This window comes from Phyllobates terribilis, unplaced genomic scaffold, assembly GCF_046119375.1.
Source record: "Phyllobates terribilis strain yellow unplaced genomic scaffold, ASM4611937v1 Scaffold_2__4_contigs__length_985480577, whole genome shotgun sequence".
In the NCBI taxonomy this organism is placed as follows: Eukaryota; Metazoa; Chordata; class Amphibia; order Anura; family Dendrobatidae; genus Phyllobates; species Phyllobates terribilis.
The window spans coordinates 238,938,441-238,961,138 of NW_027362762.1; the positions used below are offsets into that span (position 1 = coordinate 238,938,441).

General features: G+C 50.1%; 1 protein-coding gene across 3 annotated transcripts in view; it reads right to left on the reverse strand.

Moving 5' to 3' along the window:
* DIAPH3 (diaphanous related formin 3) overlaps positions 1-12,364 on the reverse strand; it is an 801,864-nt gene extending 789,500 nt beyond the window's left edge. For all 3 annotated transcript variants that reach the window (XM_073663944.1, XM_073663945.1, XM_073663943.1), the window contains exon 1: positions 11,981-12,364. In XM_073663944.1, the coding sequence (XP_073520045.1) occupies positions 11,981-12,094 (114 nt within the window). In that variant the 5' untranslated portion in view covers positions 12,095-12,364. The remainder of the gene's footprint in view (positions 1-11,980) is intronic.
* Between the last annotated feature and the right edge of the window lie 10,334 nt (positions 12,365-22,698).

Sequence of the window (22,698 nt, forward strand, 5' to 3'; positions counted from 1 at the left end):
GGTGTTTGCATTTCACTCCAGCCAAATTCCTTATTCATTTGTTAACAATGTACAGATACAGTTGGGAAGAGAATGTTTTCATTGTGAAAACTTATTGGAAAACAGAGTCCTTAAAGAGGCACCAAAGTGAGTTTCTAAAGAAGATTGGTGGTCGAAATCCGCCGTCCAAACCGTGTGGAAACAATTCAAGCTGTGAAATGGCGACTTCTGGCACCTCCGCGGAAATAGTTGCCCAGGCTTTCCCAGGAGACAGGCATTGCCATATTCCACATGTCACCGAGTGGGGAAGAAAGGTCGTGCTCACCCGTACAGAGTCACTGGAACTCAGGAATTGAATGGGCACAATCAACAGGAAAGAATTCATTAGCCCCAAAGGAAAAAATCTGTCACTATGTGAAGTTTTGGGTGTATACTAACAAGCCACGAACATTACAAGCACTTGGAGAGAACATACAGAGAGAAATTTAGGCTATGACCCCAGACATCCTGTGGAATACAATAGTATGGAACAGCACATGCACAGGGATGCAGAGCCAGAGTCTGTGTCCATTTTGGTGGAGTTGGTATAAAATGAACCGACTCCTAAAATATATAATAAATTGGGTACAGTAGTACAATGCAGACTGTGCTGTAAATGCTTCCATAAGAATTTGGGAAAGTTATGAAATGTCTTATAAATGTCTGTTCTGCTCCTGATCTAAGGGTCTCGGGTTTTAGTTGAGATGAATCTGTGCTGCACTTTATGTACATGCTCAGTAGTGAGGCAGGGCTGTGGAGTCAGGGTCAGGGAAATTGAGGAGTCGGGGGGCTTGGCTTACCGACTCCACAGCCCTGGCGTGCAGACGTGCTTGGATGTGAACAGTGGGCATTCTCAACACCTGCTTTAAAACATCAGTTTCTCGTGAACCTAGATATGTACAGTCCAAATTTCAGTACGATAGGTCGTCTCTTTTAGAAGTTACAGGGATTTTTCCGGGTAAAGTAACGAGTGAATTATGCTGTACATGTGATGCACAAGTCTTCAAGTGATTAAACTACTTTCATTTTCAGAAGATACTGCTTATGACACAACCAGATTTGCTGCAAGAGCATCACTGATCCATAGATTGAGATAAGTCCTGGATAAGTTCCAGTCTTCCTAAAGTTCAGAGAAGTCTCCTATAATACTGAGGTCTGCATGAACAATAGTGTGAACAGTCCTGCTTTCCATTATAACGATAACCAGACATTACAACTGTGCCAAATCCATCTCAAGACAATCACCTAAAAATAAAACATCCCACATACTTATAATGGGGTCAGTTAGGTTTTGCTTAGGGTTATTCCAATATCATAATGTGCAGAATAAATCATGTGTGCCAATACAACTTATTTTTAAACCTGCACTGATTGGCAGCTGCCAGCCCCCTAATGATGACCTCCCAGGGCTCTAAACTCTATTGCCACGTAGTTCTAAAGCGGTCACTGGAGCATGCTCAAATGCACCTCATGACCCTTACTAAATTGCCTGCAACATTGTATAATACACACACACAATTTAAATGGTCACTGTCATTTCAATAAACTTTTCAGAATTTAGAACAATCCAACATAAAAAAAAAAAGTTTTTAATATCCCTATTGAAAAAAAAAATTATTCACTTATGAGCCACTTCTTTCCCTCCATCCTGCCATCCATCTATTGAAAAAACAGCTCAACTCAGTCTTGCTCAACACACAAAGAGACCACCAGCTCACTGATGTATCAATTAGAGAGCCTATTAAACTGTATGGAGGTGAGAAAGGATGAGGAGCAAGGAGAAGCAGATCAGTGCCCCGGATTCCCAGCCACCATGCTCAGTATTGCTGTAGGATATCCCACATGCTGCAGCTGCTTTATTTATGCTATAAAGAAAGAAAAGCAGGAATCCATCTCTATGTATGAGATACATCATAGCAGCTAGCTTCCACACACTAGCTCAGAGAAAACTGAAAATTATAGATACAGTCTGCAGGTGGGAAAACTGTTGAAAAATGCAGAATACAAGTAATATACACATGTACTGACAAACCGCAGCTTACTCTGAATAGTAATTTTAGTTGAAAAGTACACTATAACTGTCAGCTGCTTTGATGGGATAGTGATATATGCAGCTGTAATGGGGTAAATTCATGGGTCAGTTGGTTTGATTCTTCCAGGTGACTATTATTAGTATCTGCTTTGCTTTAACCTCTTTGGAGAAAATTACCAGGGAGTGCAAAGTACAAAATCACTTCTAGGACAAAGACATATCAAAGGGCCGAGCTCACGTCTTCTCAGACCGACGAGACCAGTCCAGTGTTTAGACAGAAGCATCAACACCACAAGGGGACGAAGTGATAATGCTACAAGGATATAAAAGTCAGATTTAATTGGTTATTCCTAGAATCACATTACTTTTCAAAAAGCACAATAAAATGCAGACTTTTCTTAGACTAAGTCCAACATAATGTTTCTTTTACCTTTAAGTCTTTTTTCATCTCTATCTGCCCCTCTGTGCATCCAGTTGCACAAAGCATGATGGATGGCCCTATTCTTACATTAAAACTGCAGCACTTGCTTCCATTCAGTGCTGCAGACCCTTCATCCCCTCTCCTGTGCGTTCCTGACAAGCCTTACTCAGATATCACCAACTAATCTAAGTGCAAATCACCGTACACTTCTTTATACTTTCTGCTCCTGTACAATGCCCTGACCGACTTATTTTACTTTCTGCCATCTACATCAGTATATCTGATGTGTGGTTAGACATCATTAGCTGGTTATTGCAGAGCTCAACCTCTTCTGCACTTCTCCAAGCTGCGTTTGTGGTCAGTTGACAAATTAGCTTTTGCAGTTTCACAAAGCTAATCTGGAGATGCATAGAGCAGAAGATATTTCTCTGTCATATGCATCTGACGCGCCCCCTGGGCCTGTGTTGTGCAGGGGAACCCGGAACCAGGCCTGTTGTAGAATGCTGGGGGTTGTAGTCTCCGTGTGGCGGTGACCCGGTCCGTGCCCAGGGTGGTCAAACCAGTGGCAGTCTTAATGTATAGCAAATGTCCGACTACGCCACCCGTGGACTGCGGTCAGTGGGGACTGCCGCTGCGCTGCCGACCGCTGAGGCTGATGTTGTTTGCGCAGCCGAGTATGGGATAACTCCCCACGGGAGAAGTATTGCCTCAGGGCAGCTAATGTGAGAGATGATGGGAGTGATGGTAGAAGCGTCCCAGTGCTAATGGTGCTAGTGCGGCGAGGAACCACAGACGTGCGGTTGCAGTTTTCAATTCTTTACTCACAGTTGTTGTTCATGTCAATGCTGCAGGCGATGACTGCCCGAGCCGTGCTGCGTCCATCAGGTGAGGGACTCGGTCAACTCCCAGGTAATTCCAGAGTGTGGTTCAGAGCTCCTTTCTCTACCTTTCTCTGGCCGTCTCCACCAGTGACCCACCTTTGTCCAGCTTCCTCGGGCCTTCTGTTGGCGAAACCTCTCCCGGTTTCCCTGACCCTATACGGTATGCCTTTCTGGTGGATGTAGTGAGGGGTCGCACCAAGATGTGGTAACAACCTCCGGTCTTTGGCTGAGGAATCTGTTGCCTCCACCAATTTGGGTTCCGGTACCCTGTTCTGCCAACCCTTCACCCTGTATCTCCTCTGGGCATATGGGGTTCCTTCGGTCCTCGTGTCTCTGGGCCTTTCTCTGTGTTCCTTGCTTCCTTTCTCCTCTGTTCCAGTTCCTTTCTTACTTTCCTTTCCGTTCCTTCTCCTCTCTCTTTCTGCTGTTTCTGGCCTCCACTCCAGGCCTGCCTCTGGAGCTGGGCCCAGACTGAGCCACAGCTCCCTGTCAGCCCTCTCTGGCTGAACTCCTGTCTTCTTCTCCTCCTCTCTGAACTGGCTGGACTGAACTCTCTCCTAAGATGGTGCCCACCTTATATACCTCCTTCTAACACCCGAGCCCAGGTGACTAGCAACCAATGGGCTCCTACCTATGCCCAGAGACCCACCCCTATCTGCTCCTAGACCACTGGGTATTCCTCCCCCCTCCCCACTCCAGCCAAGGACAGATGCTGTCGTGCCTGCACTTCTGTCTAGTGGGAGCACCGTTGAGCTGTCCCTCGGAAATGGGGTGTGTGTGGTGCATGCAGCCTACCGAGTCCTGGTCCACACTCCATCCTTACCCGGGAGTGGAATACCACACCTCTGGTTTGAGGTGCAATACCCCTGTAGCAGCCGAGCCCTCGGGGTGCTACACATCAATAGAGTGGCATTTACACTTTCACATCACTGATCTCTCAGCAACAGGCAACAAATATTGTGTACAGCCTATCCTGCAGTACATGCCGTCAGCTCCTCTATACATAGCCTCATCCTCCTCTCAACCCCCCAATATACAGTCCCAACCTATAATATAGTGCTCCCCTTAGTTACCACCACAGGCACACCACTGCTTCCTGCTAGGAATGCTACACTGTAATGAAGGAAATTCTCATCCGTGAGATCATCCCTCACAGTAGAAGCGCAGTTCTTCACACAGCATAGCAATGCTGGCAGAGACTGCACAGCATATGATCGACCAGAAGAACGGGAACTACAAAAGGATAGATCCAATGGCAACCGGAGGGCAAATAAAGACTAAATAAGCATCCTTAAGGCTGTGTGCCCACAATGCGCTTTTTAGGTGTTTCCGCAGCGGCAAAAACGCTGCAGAAACGCATGTTAGAAGGCCTGCCATGGTCCCCAATGATAATCTGCATGTGCTGTGCAAATGCTGCGGAAATTTCCGCTGCGGGTTATCATTGCGGAAAAAAACGCAGCACTACCAAGTATTATGCGGAAGTGCTGCGTTTTCGCAGCCATTGACTTGCATTGGAACGCTTGGATTCCGCATCACTGTATATGTAGATGCGGAATCCACGCGTTTCAATGTGCGGATGGTACCTGGGTTTGGAGGACAGGAGACTCTCCTCCAGACCCGAGTACCATAGAACCTGTGAAAAAAAGAATAAAATAAAAAATAAATGTTATACTTACCTTCTGTTGGCCACCGCTGCGCTCGACCTCTCATGCCGGTGTGACACCCCAGGGGTCTGGTTGTCACAGTGATAGAGATATTACGTCTGAGAGCAGGTGGGAGGTCCTTTGGTCAGGGATCCTGTGCATGCCACACCTCCTGCCCAGCCTTGGGAGGGGAAGAACTTCCCCTGTATAAACCCGGGGCTGAGGCAGGGTTAGTGAGTCCAGGAAGAGTAGAGACAAGAGCAGCATAGGAAGCAGCAGAGTCACAAGGAGTCAGGGGCTGGCAGCTAAAGAGCTCGCCCTAAGAAGATTCTTTACCGGACCCGGAGTCCGAGGCTGTGGGGACTAACTTCTACCCAGCAGCAGAATCCGTCAGGCAGGGGATTTCAGGTCCCCTGGCCCAGAAGCCCGAAGGCCCGGTCACACGCGTGGGACCAGCACCGCCATCGTGGAGCGGAAGCCATTAGAAGGCCCCGAGTCACCGGCCATACGGGTGAGCACCACACGGTACACTCAGGGACGTGGGCTACTTACATCAGCTTCTAGCAAGGTAGCCAGAAGAGTACAGTCAGCTTGGGAGGCCTACAACTACGCCTGGCCAGGGGAGATCCCATCTGCTCAAGGACTGACCAGGCCCCGTTCGCTAGCAAGTACTCCGGGAGGGTCTATCGTTGTTACCAGTAAAGACCCTGAACGCTACCATACCGTCTCTGAGTGGTTCCTGCTACCCCCATCATCCACGTCGGCTGCCCTGAGGCCATACCCCTCCCGTTGGGGGTTATACTATCACGCTGCACCATCCTTCCACCGGCCTCAGCGGTCTGCCCTGCAGCAGCAGCCCCCTGGCTGCATTCAACGGGTGGCGTAGTCATCAACCATTTTCTACCGCTAACAGACTGCCGTCCAGTTTGACTCCCTGGGCACGGACCGGGTCACCGCCACGAGACTACAACCCTAAACAGATCCGGCTCCGGGTAAGCTCCCGCGTGCGCAACGCAGCGCGACACAGGCCCAGGGGCGCGTCACCGGCAGATCGCGATGTACTGAAGGACCTGCGCAGACGTCATAGTCATGTGACGGGTCATGCGACGCTGACGTCGGCAGGTCCTTCAGTGTACCACGATCTGCCGGCAGTCAGCACCGAGCGAAGCAAGACACCGGGGGCCATCGGAAGTTAAGTATAGATCTATTTTTTATTTTTTTACATTCTCTCGGGTCACACTATATAAATCCATGCCGGTTGCATGGATTTATATAGTGTGACCAAGTTGACAAGCACTTTCCAAGTGATGCTAAAATCGCTTGGAAAGCACTTGTCAACCTGCATGCAGAAATGCAAGTGAAGAACGCTTCACATCCGCATGTCCCTGGCAGGAAAAACGCATGTACAATCCGCATGTACAATCCGCATGCTTTTTTTTCTGCCAGGGAGATGCAGAAACGCTCAGGAAAAAATCCTGAGCATTTCTGCATCGTGGGCACATAGCCTTAGGGTTATGTGCAAAACGGGGCAAATTTAAAAAGGAGTTATATTGGTACAACTGAATAAATTCCATTATAATAAAACCATATTGTGATTTGGGGATGAGCTGCAGAATGTAGGAAGACTGCTCTTGTCCATCGAGATGTCTGCTATATAGCACTCCTGTGGAGGAGTAGAGTAACATGTTTTTTGTCATGTATTTACCATTATTTCTTTAGTAAACTGTATTACTCCATGTGAACATCCATTTAACCTTGTATCCGCCAATCCATTATTTTAATCACTTATATAGCACCACTAATTCCACAGCGCTTTACAGACATTATCGGCACTGTCCCCATTGGGGCTCACAATCTACATTCCCTATCAGTATGTCTTTGGAGTGTGAGAGGAAACCCACAAACACGGGGAGAACATACAAACTCCTTGCAGATGTTGTCCTTGGTGGGATTTGAACCCAGGACCCCAGCGATGCAAGGCCACAGTGCTAACCACTGAGCCACCGTGTCACCCATTATAAAGCCACGGAGCTTCTTTTTCTTGGAAATTTACCGCAACAGCAATGGAGGCTGTGATCGGATGTGAACGTGGACAAACTATCTGTCCCGCTGTAATCCATGTGCTCATATTTCAGAAACTCATCTCCTGGCACACTCACCGTCACCAATCAGAAACTAGTCACGGAAAGATGCGTCGCTGGGCTGAGGCATTCATACAGCCCTGAGAGTTTCTAGCACTGTCCTATTCTAATTAATGGGACCTGTGACCAACATTTGCCATGTATCGTACCTTTGCCACACACCACGCATCTCTCCATGCCCGGTGTCAGATCGGGCAGTAAGCTAGTAGGCGCACGGGCTGCCACCACTAATATGTGCACCTCAGCAACCAAATATAACAGTGTTCAAATGTAACTACAATAAAGAAACTTTACTAATTGTTGTGTTATTAAATGGGCAACATTGCATAGCACTGGTACAAACATCACTTGCAATTTACCTCCTGTTAATCCCCTCCACTCTCAAAAACAGAACGATTTTTAATCCTATCAAGGTTAACGGCCACCTCTCTGCAGCCTACGCTACAGAACAGAGGTGGGGAACCTCTGGTCCAATGTCCTTTTCTCCGGCATTTTACCAGATGGGGGCGCCTTAATTGCTCTTTAAACTGCAAGCAAAAGCATGCAGCATTCACTACTGAACGCTGCGTCGCATGCAATGATGGATTACATCCTGATGCTGACCAGTTCTACCATCAGGATGTACTTTGTGGAGTCAGCACTCTCCAGTCCCAACAATGAAGACAGCAGCAGTTCCGACGCCCCCCTAGGCGACGTGCGTGCTGCAGCGCCGACGCCCCCCTAGGCGACGTGCGTGCTGCAGCGCCGACGCCCCCCTAGGCGACGTGCGTGCTGCAGCGCCGACGCCCCCCTAGGCGACGTGCGTGCTGCAGCGCCGACGCCCCCCTAGGCGACGTGCGTGCTGCAGCGCCGACGCCCCCCTAGGCGACGTGCGTGCTGCAGCGCCGACGCCCCCCTAGGCGACGTGCGTGCTGCAGCGCCGACGCCCCCCTAGGCGACGTGCGTGCTGCAGCGCCGACGCCCCCCTAGGCGACGTGCGTGCTGCAGCGCCGACGCCCCCCTAGGCGACGTGCGTGCTGCAGCGCCGACGCCCCCCTAGGCGACGTGCGTGCTGCAGCGCCGACGCCCCCTAGGCGACGTGCATGCTGCAGCGCCGACGCCCCCTAGGCGACGTGCATGCTGCAGCCTCAGCATCTCCTATGTGACGTACAGTACAGACCAAAAGTTAGGTAGTCACCGAAAATGGTCTTCCAACAATCTTGAAGGAGTTCCCAGAGATGCTTAGCACTTGTTGGCCCTTTTGCCTTCACTCTGCGCTCCAGCTCACCCCAAACCGTCTCTATTGGGTTCAGGTCTGGTGACTGTGGAGGCCAGGTCATCTGGTGTAGCACCCCATCACTCTCCTACTTGGTTAAATAGCCCTTACACAGCCTGGAGGTGTGTTTGGGGTCATTTTCCTGTTGAAAAATAAATGATGGTCCAACTAAACGCAAACCGGATGGAATAGCATGCCACTGCAAGATGCTGTGGAAGCCATGCTGCTTCATGGTGGGAACCAGGCATGTAGAGTCCGTCCGTTCACCTTTTCTACATCGCACAAAGACACGGTGGTTGGAACCAAAGATCTCAAATTTGGACTCATCAGACCAAAGCACAGATTTCCACTGGTCTAATGTCCATTCCTTGTGTTCTTTAGCCCAAACTTGTCTCTTCTGCTTGTTGCCTGTCCTTAGCAGTGGTTTCCTAGCAGATATTTTACCATGAAGGCCTGCTGCACAAAGTCTCCTCTTAACAGTTGTTGAAGAGATGTGTCTGCTGCTAGAACTCTGTGTGGCATTGACCTGGTCTCTAATCTGAGCTGCTGTTAACCTGAGGCTGGTGACTCAGATAAACTTATCCTCAGAAGCAGAGGTGACTCTTGGTCTTCCTTTCCTGGGGCGGTCCTCATGTGAGACAGTTTCTTTGTAGCGCTTGATGGTTTTTGCAACTGCACTTGGGGATGCTTTCAAAGTTTGCGCAATTTTTCAGACTGACTGACCTTCATTTCTTAAAGTAATGATGGCCACTCGTTTTTCTTTACTTAGTTGCTTTTTTCTTGCCATAATACAAATTCTAACAGTCTATTCAGTAGGAATATCAGCTGTGTATCCAACTGACTTCTGCACAACACAACTGATGGTCCCAACCCCATTTAGAAGGCAAGAAATCCCACTTATTAAACCTGACAGGGCACACCTGTGAAGTGAAAACCATTTCCGGTGACTACCTCTTGAAGCTCATCAAGAGAATGCCACGAGTGTGCAAAGCAGTCATCAAAGCAAAAGGTGGCTACTTTGAAGAACCTAGAATATAGGACATATTTTCAGTTGTTTCACCATTTTTTGTTAAGTATATAATTCCACATGCGTTAATTCATAGTTTTGATGCCTTCAGTGTGAATGTACAATTTTCAAAGTCATGAAAATACAGAAAAATCTTTAAATGAGGTGTGTCCAAACTTTTGGTCTGTACTGTACGTTCTGCAGCCTCAGCGTCTCCTATGCGACGTATATGCTGCAGCTCCAGCGTTTCCTATGTGCTGTATATACAGCAGTCTCGACGTCTCCAATGTGATGTATATGCTGCAGTCTCGGCGTCTCCTTTGTGATGTACACTTCAGACTTCCCACTGCTTGAGTTTTATAAATGTTACGTGACCAGTGATGAATTTGTCTCCGTGAGGAGACCCGCAGTGTAAAATACATCAGAGTTCAGAACTTACTGCTGCAAATTATTTTGAAAATACATTGCAAAGAGTCACCTGCGCTCCAGACTGACGCAAACCTGGAAAAGCAGTTGCGAGTAGTATCATCACTACCACCCATCATCAAACGTCGCACCACAGAGAAGCATCTCCAGCCTCCACATTAGAGCGATATAATCGTTTGAAGAGATACATCAAGTTAATTTTCCAGCTGATAAGTTTCTATGGCCCATGAATGATGTCCTAAGGCTGTGTGCCCACGTAGCGTTTTTAAAGCGTTTATGCTGCGGAATTTCCGCAGCGGAAACGCTTGTGAAACGCTAGGTAATCCGCACCCCATGGTCCCCAAGGGGATTCCGCATGTTCTATGCACATGCTGCGGATTTTTCCGCAGCGTTTATGCTGCGTACAAAAATCCGCAGCATGTCATTTAATTTTGCGGAAGCGCAGCGGAACTCCCGCCATTGACTTGCATTGAGACGCACAGAAACCGCGACTGTACATTTTTACAAGCGGCTTCTATGCGTCTCTATGTGCGGACGGTACCCAGTTCTGGAGGAGAGGAGACTCTCATCCAGACCTGGGTACCATTGTACCTGTAAAAAAAGAATAAAATAACAAATAAAGTTTATACTCACCTGTCCGGCGTCTTCTCTCTGAATGCCAGCAGCGCTGAAGGACCTGCGGTGACGTCACAGTCATGTGACCGCAGGCCCTTCACCGCTGTGTCTCGCGATATGCCGGCAGCCGGGAACCAGACAGGAACGAGCGCTGCTGCACACGCCGGGGCCTCGGGGGTGAGTATAGCTTTATTTGTTTTAATTTTTACGGTCACACTGTATAAATCCATGCCGTTTGCATGGATTTATACAGTGTGACCTAGTTGTCAAGCACTTTCCAAGTGATGCTATCGCCTGGAAAGTGCTTGTCAATCTGCATGCGGAAACCCATGTGAACCCGCATGTGAATCCGCATGTATTCTGCTGGAAAAACGCATGCACAATCTGCATGCGTTTTTTTCTGCCAGGGAGATGCAGAAATGCTGCAGAAATTTTCTGCTTCATTTCTGCATCGTGGGCACATAGCCTAAGTATCCAAATTGCCCCTGACATAAAAAGCGTTACCCATCCATGCTATGGAATATGCAAGGGCTTCCATGAAGCTAGCCGGATGGCGTCGGTCCAACTGCGCTCCTCTGATGCTGGAGGTAAAGCTGCTGTTGTTGGCAGCCTGGTGGAGGACTCATTCCAGACCAGTGATGCGTCCATGCTACTGGCCAGAGCTGTCAATATTCAGGAGCACACTGCCCAGCAAACAGGACGCTGAGAGGCAGGGGAGTGGGGTGCTCCTGAAGACAGACGAGACACTTAAAATATCCTACCGTATTCTGCATACAGCTCCCATGCAGAGCATCGTATGACATCAATGACTGACTGGAGCGGTTGTGGGCCCATACGGTATATCATCACTGTGATGTAAACAGAAGCTGGGGGGCCCTATGGGATTACTTGTGCCGGGGGAACTATCCAGGGTACAACACAGCCGCTGTCCCTCTACTGTACATTAGTAGGAGCGACTGGTAGGTGAACATCATCGCACCAGGACCAAGTCCAGGGAGGAGCAGCCAGAAAACAAGAGTTTCCAAAGAACCGAACCAAGGATCCTGCATAGGAGCAAAAGGCCAACATTAATAGGAGTGGGCATCAGTCAGAGGAAGGCACCAGCGGCACCGCCCCTATACCTGTGCCAGAGCAGCACCTGGGATGGAAGAGGACCGCGGAGCAGAGGCAGATCCTCAGGAGACCATGTGCGATGCCCAATTATAGGCGACATTGTCATCTGCCACCAGCGGGCACCATCACAGAGAACGGCAGGACGTGGCACAATATAGGAGAGTAATGTGTTAATGAGCGGGGTGCTAGATATCTGTAGCGGACGGAGCGGGCACAGACTGGCACTACTGCTGCCCTGCCACACATACAGATCAGGGGTACAATAGGAGGGCGACAGTGACAACCTCAGGCTTAATAATGACAGAGCACACTGCAGAACATGGCACCACAGGAGGGTGAGGCTGCTAGATGTGCCCACAGGGCCCACACCGCAGAATATTGCGGTGCACACACAAGCCGTGCCAGCATGTACCAGGCTGCCATACTTACAAATTTAGAGATCTTCCGGTCCCCGTCCTCTCCCGTCTGATAATCCGGACATGCCGGCCCAGTGCCCGGCGCCCCCCTTTGTTTGCGGCTCATTTTGGCCCGTGACAGATCCATAGAGAAGGGAAGAGAGCAGCTGTGTGTCCCGCCCCGGGCGGCGAGATGTCACCTGGCCGCGCTGACAGCGGATTATGGAGGAGGAATCCGATTACCGCCGGGCAGCTCGGGAGCAGCGCGCTGATCCACTTAGCAGTGACTGCGATATCATGCGCTGCCAGTCACTGCCACAGCCCACCCGGCCATACCAGGGTGCCAGCGCCCGCACAACGCACCCACCGACACACTCAATGTTCCCGCCACTCCGGTCACGCCCACTCCTTCAAGTCCAACCTATGGGTAAACGGCATTCTCCACAAACTAAGTCATGTAACCAATGGAGCAGGCGCTCTGGCTGTGACGTCACGAAGTGTGGAGGACGCGCAGAAGACATCTTGGTAACTGGCAGAGAAGAGGGCAGTGTGGCATTGCTGGGCAGGAATACAGGGCGAAGAGCCGCTGAGCACTGACGGAAAGAGCAAGCACATGATTGTCTGCTGATGAGTGCAGCTTCCTAATATTCATAGCATTTCTTCATGTTGGTAATGACAACCATCATTACCTGTAGGTGTGACACTAGGTCTGGATGCATTTTTCACAAAAGGTTTCCATTCAATTACAGCAAGCAAATATCTTACTAATGCTGGGGGTTATATACAAAGCATATTATAAAGCTGTGCTACTTTTACCCTAGAGAAATTAGGGCTTATTTACTTAAAACAGAGGCAGATCTAGGTTTTCCAGCAAGAATTTAGTTTGCTGAATTGAGGACTACAACACCAGGACTACCAGCAGTGCATGAATACAACAGCAGGGCCACCATCAATGAATACATCACCAGAACCACCATTAGTACATGAATACGCGACCAGAACCATCATCAGTATCAAAAATGAACAAGTACATCCAGGTACCTTATAGATGACATCTTTTCTGATTAACGTTGTTCATTTTTTTCTCCATCTCGTTCAGATGCCAAGGTGGCTTTGGACATCCACAGCTTGTCTCTGCAGACTTTCATCTTCTCCATTCTTCTGCATCACATCCCAATGCAGTGCCCATTAAACTACGGTAATGATGTCATTATAATGTTCCTGAATAAAAATATCTACCCAACACTGTGCCTCTGAATAATTGCCCCTCACTGTGCTGTCTTCACAAAATATGTCTCCCACACTGTCCCTCTTATGGTAGATACCCTCCACACTGTCCTCTTACACTATGTCCCTCCCTATACTGCCAAGTCTATATACTGTGTTTTTCCCCTCCTCACACTCCCCTCTCTGGATACTGTTCCTTGCATACTATGCCCTTACAATGTCTCCCCATTCTGCCCCCTCTCTATACTGCCCCAGCACTACCCAATCTCTATACTGTGTCTCCTCACACTTCCCCCCATACTCTCTCTTCACACTTTCCCCCTCTGTAAGGGGGAAGACCGGGGTGTAAGTACTTTCAGAACGAGGGATCCGGAACTGCCGGGGCCGTGCCTCTGGTTGCAGGGGGAAGACAGAGTGCGAGCACAGGAGTCAGGTGACCGGGAGTCTGGGAGCATGTCCAGAGCGAGAGCTGAGGAGTCAGGTGACCGGTGTCTAGGAAGAGGGAGAAAAAGGAGGTTTGCGCGGGAAAGCAGGCAGTTGACAGTTGGAGTCAAGCCCGACTAGAGGGAGAAGAGACGCATGGTCCGTGGAACTGAGCAAGTGAGGTTTAGTGTTATGGACTAGGGGCTCAGCGGGTCAAACCGGAGACCTTCCGCTGCCGCCAGAAGACGGAGCATTGTTTAGGCGGGGAAGCTAGAAGAAAACAACACCGGCATCAGCCGGCAACTGCCTTATGGGGAACAAGAGTCAGCTGAGTGTAAAACTGCCGATTACAACCGTTTCGACTCTGCTACATCTAGCCAAACTGTGGATTGTCGGTTATAGCCTGTTACCTGCTACTTCTCTTGTTGTCCCCATATTTCCCCTCTTACTCCTTGCGTGGAGATTGACCCTGTTACAATAAATCCCCCCTGTTTATTAACCCTGTACTGGCTGCTCTGTGTTTCTGTGTCACTGCATCTAAAGTACCTGTGTCACACCTCAATACTGTCCCCTCACAAATTCCCCCTGCTTCCCATACTGTCTCCTCAAACATCCCACCTGCTGGCCAAACTGTCTCCACATACATCCCCCTCACTCCCCATACTGTCTCCTTACACATCCCCCTACACTCCCCATACTGTCTCCTCACACATCCCCTCCACTCCCCATACTGTCTCCTCACAATCCCCCCCCTCATCATACACACATTCCTGTTCCCCATACTGAATCCATATACATCCACCCCATTTACCTTAATGTCTCCTCACACATCCTCTGCGCTCTCCATACTGTCTCCTCACATATCTCCCCTGCTCCCTGTGCTGTTCCCACACATATATCCCCCGCACTCCCCATACTGTCTCCTGACCCATTAACTCCTTCACTCCCAGTACTATTTTTACTTCACATTTTCCATATACCCATGCTGTGTCTTCAAACTTCCCCTTCCCCCCATACTGCCCCCTCAGAAGAATGCTCATTATAATAAATCTTCTATTTTTTTCAGCTCCTTGGGAGCGCTTACCCTACTGACGTTTGTTCACCGTGCCTGTGCGGCGCCGAAGAATGATGTCAGTGGTGTGATCACCTGATGACGCTGCTGACATTGCCTTGATCTGAATGTGCTGGCGGCAGGGTTTCAATTGTTCTCGCACCTGAAAGACATGAGTACAATTGAATGCTGGGACCCAGCATGTTAACCTTCTCTGAGCCGGCTGTCAGCCTGACAGCCAGCCTGGAGAACAGGCAAACCCCATTTGGGGGGTGGAGGTGGCAGCCCCCTGCCAGCTGCACCTTGAGCAAGTGCCCCCCCCCTCCAGATACTGCTCTGCACAAAATCATGAATTTCCTGGGTACCTGCATCTGTGTCAGAAAAAATATTATTTTAGAAAAGTGCTACATTGTTTTAGACTATTGATTTATTCTTAGAGCTGTTTAAGCTCCATGCACAACAGGTGTGAGCCATCCAGAAAAGCTTCCAGCACAAAGGGATTAAAGGGGTTAACTGGGTTAAAATTGTTTTATTATATTGACATTCACTTAATAAAAATAAGGTATACTTACCCACTACAAAATCAGTTGTCCTTACCCACTGCTAAATCAGGCATACTTGCTGACTGCAAACTCAGACATACTTTCTCATTGTAATATCAGGTGTACTTACCCACTGCCAAATCAGGTGTGCTTATGTGTCACCCCAGGCCTGGATGCCACAAACAATAATCTGTGTCTGAGAGCAGGAGGGAGGTTCCCTGGTTAGGGACAATTAGCATGCAGCACCTCCTGTCCCAGGCCAGTAGGGGGAGCAGGCTGCCCCTATAAAAGCTGGAACTGGGGCAGGGTTAGGGAGACCAGAACCCACTTCTGAAGTGTCCAGAAGGGTTCTCAGAGAAGAGGGACAGGTCAGCAGCAGCTGAGGAGTCCGTGAGGCAGAGGAGGAACAGCAAGCCAGGGACAGAGGCGACGAGAATGTTTAGCTTGGGAATGTTTAGCTTGCAAAAAAGAAGACTGAGAGGAGACTTAATAGCTGTCTACAAATATGTCAAGGGCTGTCACATTGTAGAAGGATCATCTTTATTCTCATTTGCACAAGGAAAGACTAGAAGCAATGGGATGAAACTAAATGGGAGGAGACACAGATTAGATATTAGAAAAAACTTTTTGACAGTTAGGGTGATTAATGAGTGGAACAGGCTGCCACGAGAGGTGGTGAGTTCCCCTTGAATGGACGTCTTCAAACAGAGGCTGGACAGACATCTGTCTGAGATGATCTAGTGAATCCTGCTTTGAGCAGGGGGTTGGACCAGATGACCCAGGAGGTCCTTTCCAACTCTACCATTCTATGATTCTATGAGAGCCGGTCCTGGCAGAGAACCAATCTAACCGGACATTGGGGTCCGAGGCTGCCCCGGGTTATCAAGCCCAGCAGCAGAGAACCAACCCGCGAGGGATTTCAGGTCCCTTGGCCTAAGAAGCCTGGAGGCTCCGCCACACAGAGGGACCAGTACAGCGAGGAGAAAGCAAAAGGTACCCAAGGCCCGAGTCGCAAGCCATACAGACGAGAAGTACACGGCCAGCTCAGGGATGTGGGCTATTACACCACGAAAAGGGGGATATTCAGAAAGAGCATAGAGAGAACGGTAGGCCTACACACTCACCCTGACCAGTGGGGCTCGCCCGAATGCTCTCAGATACCCAGGCCCATTCCTACCCGGTACTACTGTTGGGTCATTAGTAACATCTACAATAAAGACCCAGAACTGTTTGACACAGGCTCTGAACTTTTACTATTGCGGCCGGCACTATCACCCCCAGCATCCACCTACACTGCCCTGAGGCTACACTCTTCCCGTGGGGAGTTATCCTACCCCTGTGCTGCACACCAACACCAGCCTCAGTGGTCTGCCTCGCAGCGGCGTTTATCTCTGACCGCAATCCACAGGTGGCGTAGTCGGACATTCACAAATCTATAAATAGACTGCCACAACATTGGTCTGACCACCCTGAGCCACGGGACCGGGTTGCCACTACTACCCCCATCAGCATCGTACACCAGAAGACCCGGTTTCGAGTACTCCACGGCCCAGGGGATGAGTCACTTATTCAACCCACTACGAAATCAGGGGCACTTACACACTGCAAAATCATGTGCACTTACTGCAAAATCAGGTTCATTTACCCGTTGCATTTACCCGTTGCAAAATCAGGCATTCTTACTGAACACGCTGGCAAATCAGGTGTATTTACACACTGCAAAATTAGGCGTACTTATCCAATGAAAAATCTGACGTACGTGAGGCTTACTTACCCACTGCAAAACCAGGCATACTTAATTACTGCAAAATAAGGCATGCTTACATACTGCAAACGAGGCGTACTTACTGCAAAATCAAGTGTACTTAACCATTTCAAAATCAGGAGTACTTACTGTCCCCAATGCAAAAGCTGGCGTACTTACCCACTGCAGAATAAGGCGTACTTACCAAGTGCAAAATTAGGTGTACTAAGTGTGACCAATCCAAAATCAAGTTTACTGAGCCGCTATATACACCTATGAAAATGACACGAAACCAATGTATATTCAAAAATGCAAATAAAGTTTATTACAAATAATACAAACATAAAAATTATGTTTCAAGGGAAACATGAGCACAAAAATATGATAAAGCCATTGGCGAAACATGTGTTGGGTTCCCCACTCTAGGTGATGGGTATGTATCCACTGTATCCACTTGGAGTTTACTACTTAATATGTCCATTATATGCTACACATGTTACATTTTCTTTCCACTTCTAATATGTATTGCTTGTTTTGAAATATACCTTTGTGATTATGTAACTCTAATGCCGGCTTCTCTGCGTGCTCCCTCTCCCTCCTACTGGCAGGTATGCCGGCATACCGCCACAGCAGCGTCAGTGTCTCCTTCCCTCTTCCCTGCCGTAGTTCCCCTGGGCCTGCACACGCCACGCAAGTCTCCTGATGGCGTGCCTAGTGCATGCTCCCCAATTCTTAAAAGGGCAGCGTCCGCACTTTGTAAATGCTCCCAGCCAATAGCTGGGAGGCATCAAGTATATAAGGCATGCTCCCCAGTAGGGAGGTGCTTGAGCCACGTTCTCCATTTAGTAGTTTAGTAGTGTTGTGTAACTAGTGAGTTGCCAGGTCCCTGTATTCTGTGTTGTATGAGTCTGAACCTCTTCCTATATTTTGAGTTGTGTAGTAATGAATAGTGATGAGCGAGTCCTAACCGAGCATCTTCGACGTGCTCATATATTATGTTTGAGTCCCTGCATCTGCATGATTTGCGGCTGTTAGACTGTTAGACAGCCTCAACACATGTGAGAGGATTCCCTAACAAACAGGCAATCCCTGCATGTGTTGCGGCTGTCTAACAGTCGCAAACCGAGCGCGCTCAGTTAACCCCTTATTCGAGCACGTTCGCTCATCATTAGTCCTGAACCTGAAGCCGCACCTGTGGTACTTGAACCCTGAAGCCGCACCAGCGGTACCTGAACCCTGACACCACACCTGCAGTACCTGAGCCTGACACCGCTCCTGCGGTACCTGAACCCTTACACCGCACTTGCGGTACCTGAGCCTGACACCGCTGCTGCGGTACCTGAACCCTGATACCGCTCCTTCGGTTTCTGAACCCTGACACTGCACCTGCAGTACCTGAGCCTGACACCGCTCCTGCGGAACCTGAGCACTGACACCGTTCCTGCGGTACCTGAACCCTTACACCGCACCTGCGGTAGCTGAGCCTGACACTGCTCCTGCCTGCGAGTTTGTGTCCATTCTGCCCGGTGACCTACAAACCGTGGAGCCTGTTCCAGTATTTGAATCGAGTCCTGCCTGTGACTCCGTGTCAGTGTCCATTCTGCCCGGTGACCCAGAACCCGTATTTTCTGAACAGTGTCCAAATCATGTCCTGCCAGAGACTCTAAGCCTGTGTCCGTGTCTGCGATACTGACCCCTGGGGTCAGCAGCTGCAGCACCGGGGACTGCCTAGGAGTGGTACCTGGTGGCTACCTGCAGCTCAAGTTTAACTCCACCATCAAGAGCTCTAGCGAAAACCAGTTAGCGGCTTAGCTATGCCCCTCCTAGATAAGCCTGGCCCGTGGCACAATGGGTCCACGATCCACGTGTGTGACAGATTACACTGCACTTTGGCTGATCCTTATTGCTACTAAGCTCTGACCTTCTCTATACTGTATATTGTGATTGTACCATTTATATGTGCGTAATTACTACATGTTTACATATACAGTAGGCTCATGTTACTTTATTAATCACCTGGTATATAGTAAAATAGTTTTTAAGGTTGAAGGAAGAAGAAGTCCATCTAGTTCAACCCATAGCCTAACTTGTTGATCCAGAGGAAGGCAAAAAAAATCCATGTGGCAAACACTATGCTCCACATTGGGGAAAAAAATTCCTTCCCGACTCCATACGACAATCAGACTAGTTCCCTGGATCAACGCCCTATCAAGGAATCTAGTATTTATAACCTGTAATATTATACTTTTCAAGAAAGGCATCCATGCCCTTCTTAAATTTTAACAGTGAATCACTCATTACAACATCATGTGGCAGAGAGTTCCATAGTCTCACTGCTCTTACAGTAAAGAATCCGCGTCTGTGATTATGATTAAAGCTTCTTTCCTCCAGACGTAGAAGATGCCCCCTTGTCCCCGTCTCAGGCCTCAGAGTAAAAAGATCAGTAGAAAGGTCTTTGTACTGTCCCCTCATATACTTGTACATAGTAATAAGATCACCCCTAAGCCTTCTTTTTTCCACAGTAAATAACCCAAAGTGTAATAACCTGTCTTGGTATTGCAGACCCCCCAGTCCTCTAATAACCTTGGTCGCTCTTCTCTGCACCCTCTCTAGTTCAGCTATGTCTCTCTTATACGCCGGAGACCAGAACTGTACACAGTATTCTAAGTGTAGTCGCACTAATGACTTGTATAGAGGTAAAATTATGTTCTCCTCATGAGCATCTATGCCTCTTTTAATGCATCCCATTATTTTATTTGCCTTTGCAGTAGCAGCCTGACACTGGCCACCAAACGTGAGCTTGTCGTCCACCAATACACCCAGGTCTTTTTCAGTTACAGTTTTGCCCAGTGTTTTACAATTAAGCATATAATTATACATTTTATTTCCTCTGCCCAAGTGCATTACCTTACATTTATCCCCATTAAAGCTCATTTGCCATTTATCAGCCCAAGCTTCTAGTTTACATAGATCCTCCTGTAATATAAAATTGTCCTCCTCTGTATTGATTACCCTGCAGAGTTTAGTGTCATCTGCAAATATTGAAATATTACTCTGTATGCCCCCTACAAGGTCATTAATAAATATGTTAAAAAGAAGGGGGCCCAATACTGACCCCTGTGGTACTGTAGCACCCTGCGGACTCGGCTGCTACAGGGGTATTGCACCTCGAACCAGAGGTGTGGTATTCCACTCCCGGGTAAGGATGGAGTGTGGGACTGAGCTCAGATAGCTGCATGCACTACACTCATCCCATTTCCGGGGGACAGAACAACGGTACTCCCACCAAATAGATGTGCAGGTACGACAGCGTCTGTCCCTGGCTGGAGTGGGAGGGGGGGAGGAACATCCCAGTAGTGTAGGGGCAGATAGGGGAGGGACTCTGGGCATAGAGGTAGGAGCCCATTGGGTGCTAGTCACCTGGGCTCACACATAGAGGGAGTATATATGGTGGGCACCATCTTGAGACAGAGCTAGAGAGTCAGAGAGAGAGTTCGGCCAGAGAGGGCTGACAGGGAGCTGTGGCTCCGGCTGGGCCCAGCTCCAGGGCCAGGCCTGTAGTGGAGAGGAGGAGGAAGAAAGGCCCAGAGACGCAGGACAAGATGGAACCCTGAGATCCCACAAGTTAACGGGTGAAGGGTTGGCAGAAAAGGGTACCAGATCCCAAACTGGCAGAGGCAAGATATCCTTAACCAGGAACCGGAGGTCGTGGTCAAGCTTTGGCATGACCCTCACCACACCCACCAGGAAGGCATACCACGAATAGGGTCAGGAAAGCCAGAGAAGGTTTTACCACCAAGAGGCCCGAGGGAGCCGGACAAAGGTGGGTCCCTGGTGGGAACGGCCAGTAGGAAGGAAGAGAGGGGAGCTCAGGACCACGCTCTGGAACTGCCTGGGAGTTGGCCGAGTCCCACACCTGGTGGACGCAGCACGGCTCGGGTGGTCACTAAAGGCCGGAGTGACCGGGGCAACACCTGTGAGTAAAAACCCTGAAACTGCATCACATGTCTCTGAGCTTTCTTGCTGCACCATCGCTACCACCATCATCTACTCTTGCTGCCCTGAGGCCGTACCCCTACCGTTGGGGGTTATACCATCTACGCTGCACAACCATATCACCATCCTCAGCGGACTGTCCTGCAGCAGCAGCCCTAAAGCTGCATTCAACGGGTGGCGTAGTCGTACAACACCCTACTATTCAAGACACTGCCGCTCAGCTTGACTCCCTGGGCACGGACCGGGTCACCGCCACGAGACTACTACCCCCATCTGATCCGGCTCCGGGTAAGCCCCCGTGCGCGCGATGCCGCACGACACAGCAGGCCCAGGGGCGCGTCAGCTTTGGCGTAGTCGGCAGGATTACGTGCCCGCCACCACCGGGTACTGCGTGCCTGAAGAAAAGTTTATCTGTACCGTAAAAAGGAGTCTTCCGCCAATTCCGGAGGGTCCCCGCCATCGGACGCCATCTCGGATCGTTTCCCGCCGTTTGCCCGCCATCTGCAGCCTTTTCCCGCCATCCACGGAGTTTCCCGCCATAAGGAGACGATTCCCGCCATCTGAGACGATTTCCCGCCCTGGCAGAGCGGACGCCATTGTGGGCGTGCCAGAGGGTGGTAAGAGACGACCTCCCATCGTGGGCCTGGTCCCAGAAGAGCGCCAAAAGCAAAGACCGCCCCTACCAGCAGAGACTGCAAGGATAGAAATGTCCATCAGAGTGGGGGGTCTGCCCCTGGAACTGACAATCACCAAGTTGCCCCGAGACCACCCTCAGTGTGGGCGGATCAAGAACAAAAGGGAGAGGATGGGTGCAGCCTGGAGGAGTCTGGAAAGATCGCACCCGGAGATGGAGGGAGAGTCAGGCAGCACCGACCCTGTGGTCAGGAGCCTGCTGCAGGCCGCCACCCCAGAAGGCCTGGTGGAGATCCTGGCACAGCTCCCCAGAGATCGGGAGCATGCACAGACCGCGCTGGAGGGCCTGGCTCGGAAGATGGCCCGAGTGCAACAAGAAGTACTGACCGAGTGGAGCAGAGAAATGGCCCTGCAGGCTGGAACCCGCCAGCAAAGGACGCCACCCGCAACGAGGAGCACGCCTGCCCCTGAAGATGGTGCAGAAGGGACGACGGCCGGAGACGACGCCGTGGAAGAAGCTGAAGAGATGGAAGCAGGTAAAGGGGACGTCACCACTCCAAGCCTAGTAGCCGTAAGCCTGCCCCAGCTCCCCGTCGCAGAGCCCGAAATCCCACCGACCGTGCCCGTTGCTGCACCGCCACCGCTCCGAACTAGGCCTCAAGCGGCAGGAGCCGCGGCCACGCCCCCTGTGACGTCACGCGCCTTAACCCTGAGCGCGGCCAAACAGGAAACGCCACCGGCCTGGTCGCAAGGCCTGGTGAACCCGGGCGCCGTTGCCCCCATCGCGCCCTCAACCTCCACAGTGCTGCCCCTAGGCGAAGACCTATTTGCGCAACACACTTGCCCGGATGGGCAGCCCTTCGTGTGGCCACCGGAGTACGCCAACCCCCGACTCCGGAAGGAATGGCCCCTGTGTGAGCCTCTGATCCCGGCTCCGGCGCCCGCCAAGATCACCCCACTCCCGTTGGAGGAGGCGCAGTTCGCATGGGACCCCACCGGTGAAAACCTCATGGGGTTCACCCAAGAGACCCGGGCGGCCGCAGCCCAGCGTGCGGAGTGCTGCCGACAACAACTGGAGGTCTTCAACAGAGAACGGCGAGAGAGGCGGGTCCGCGAGGAGCGGCTGCAGGTCCAAA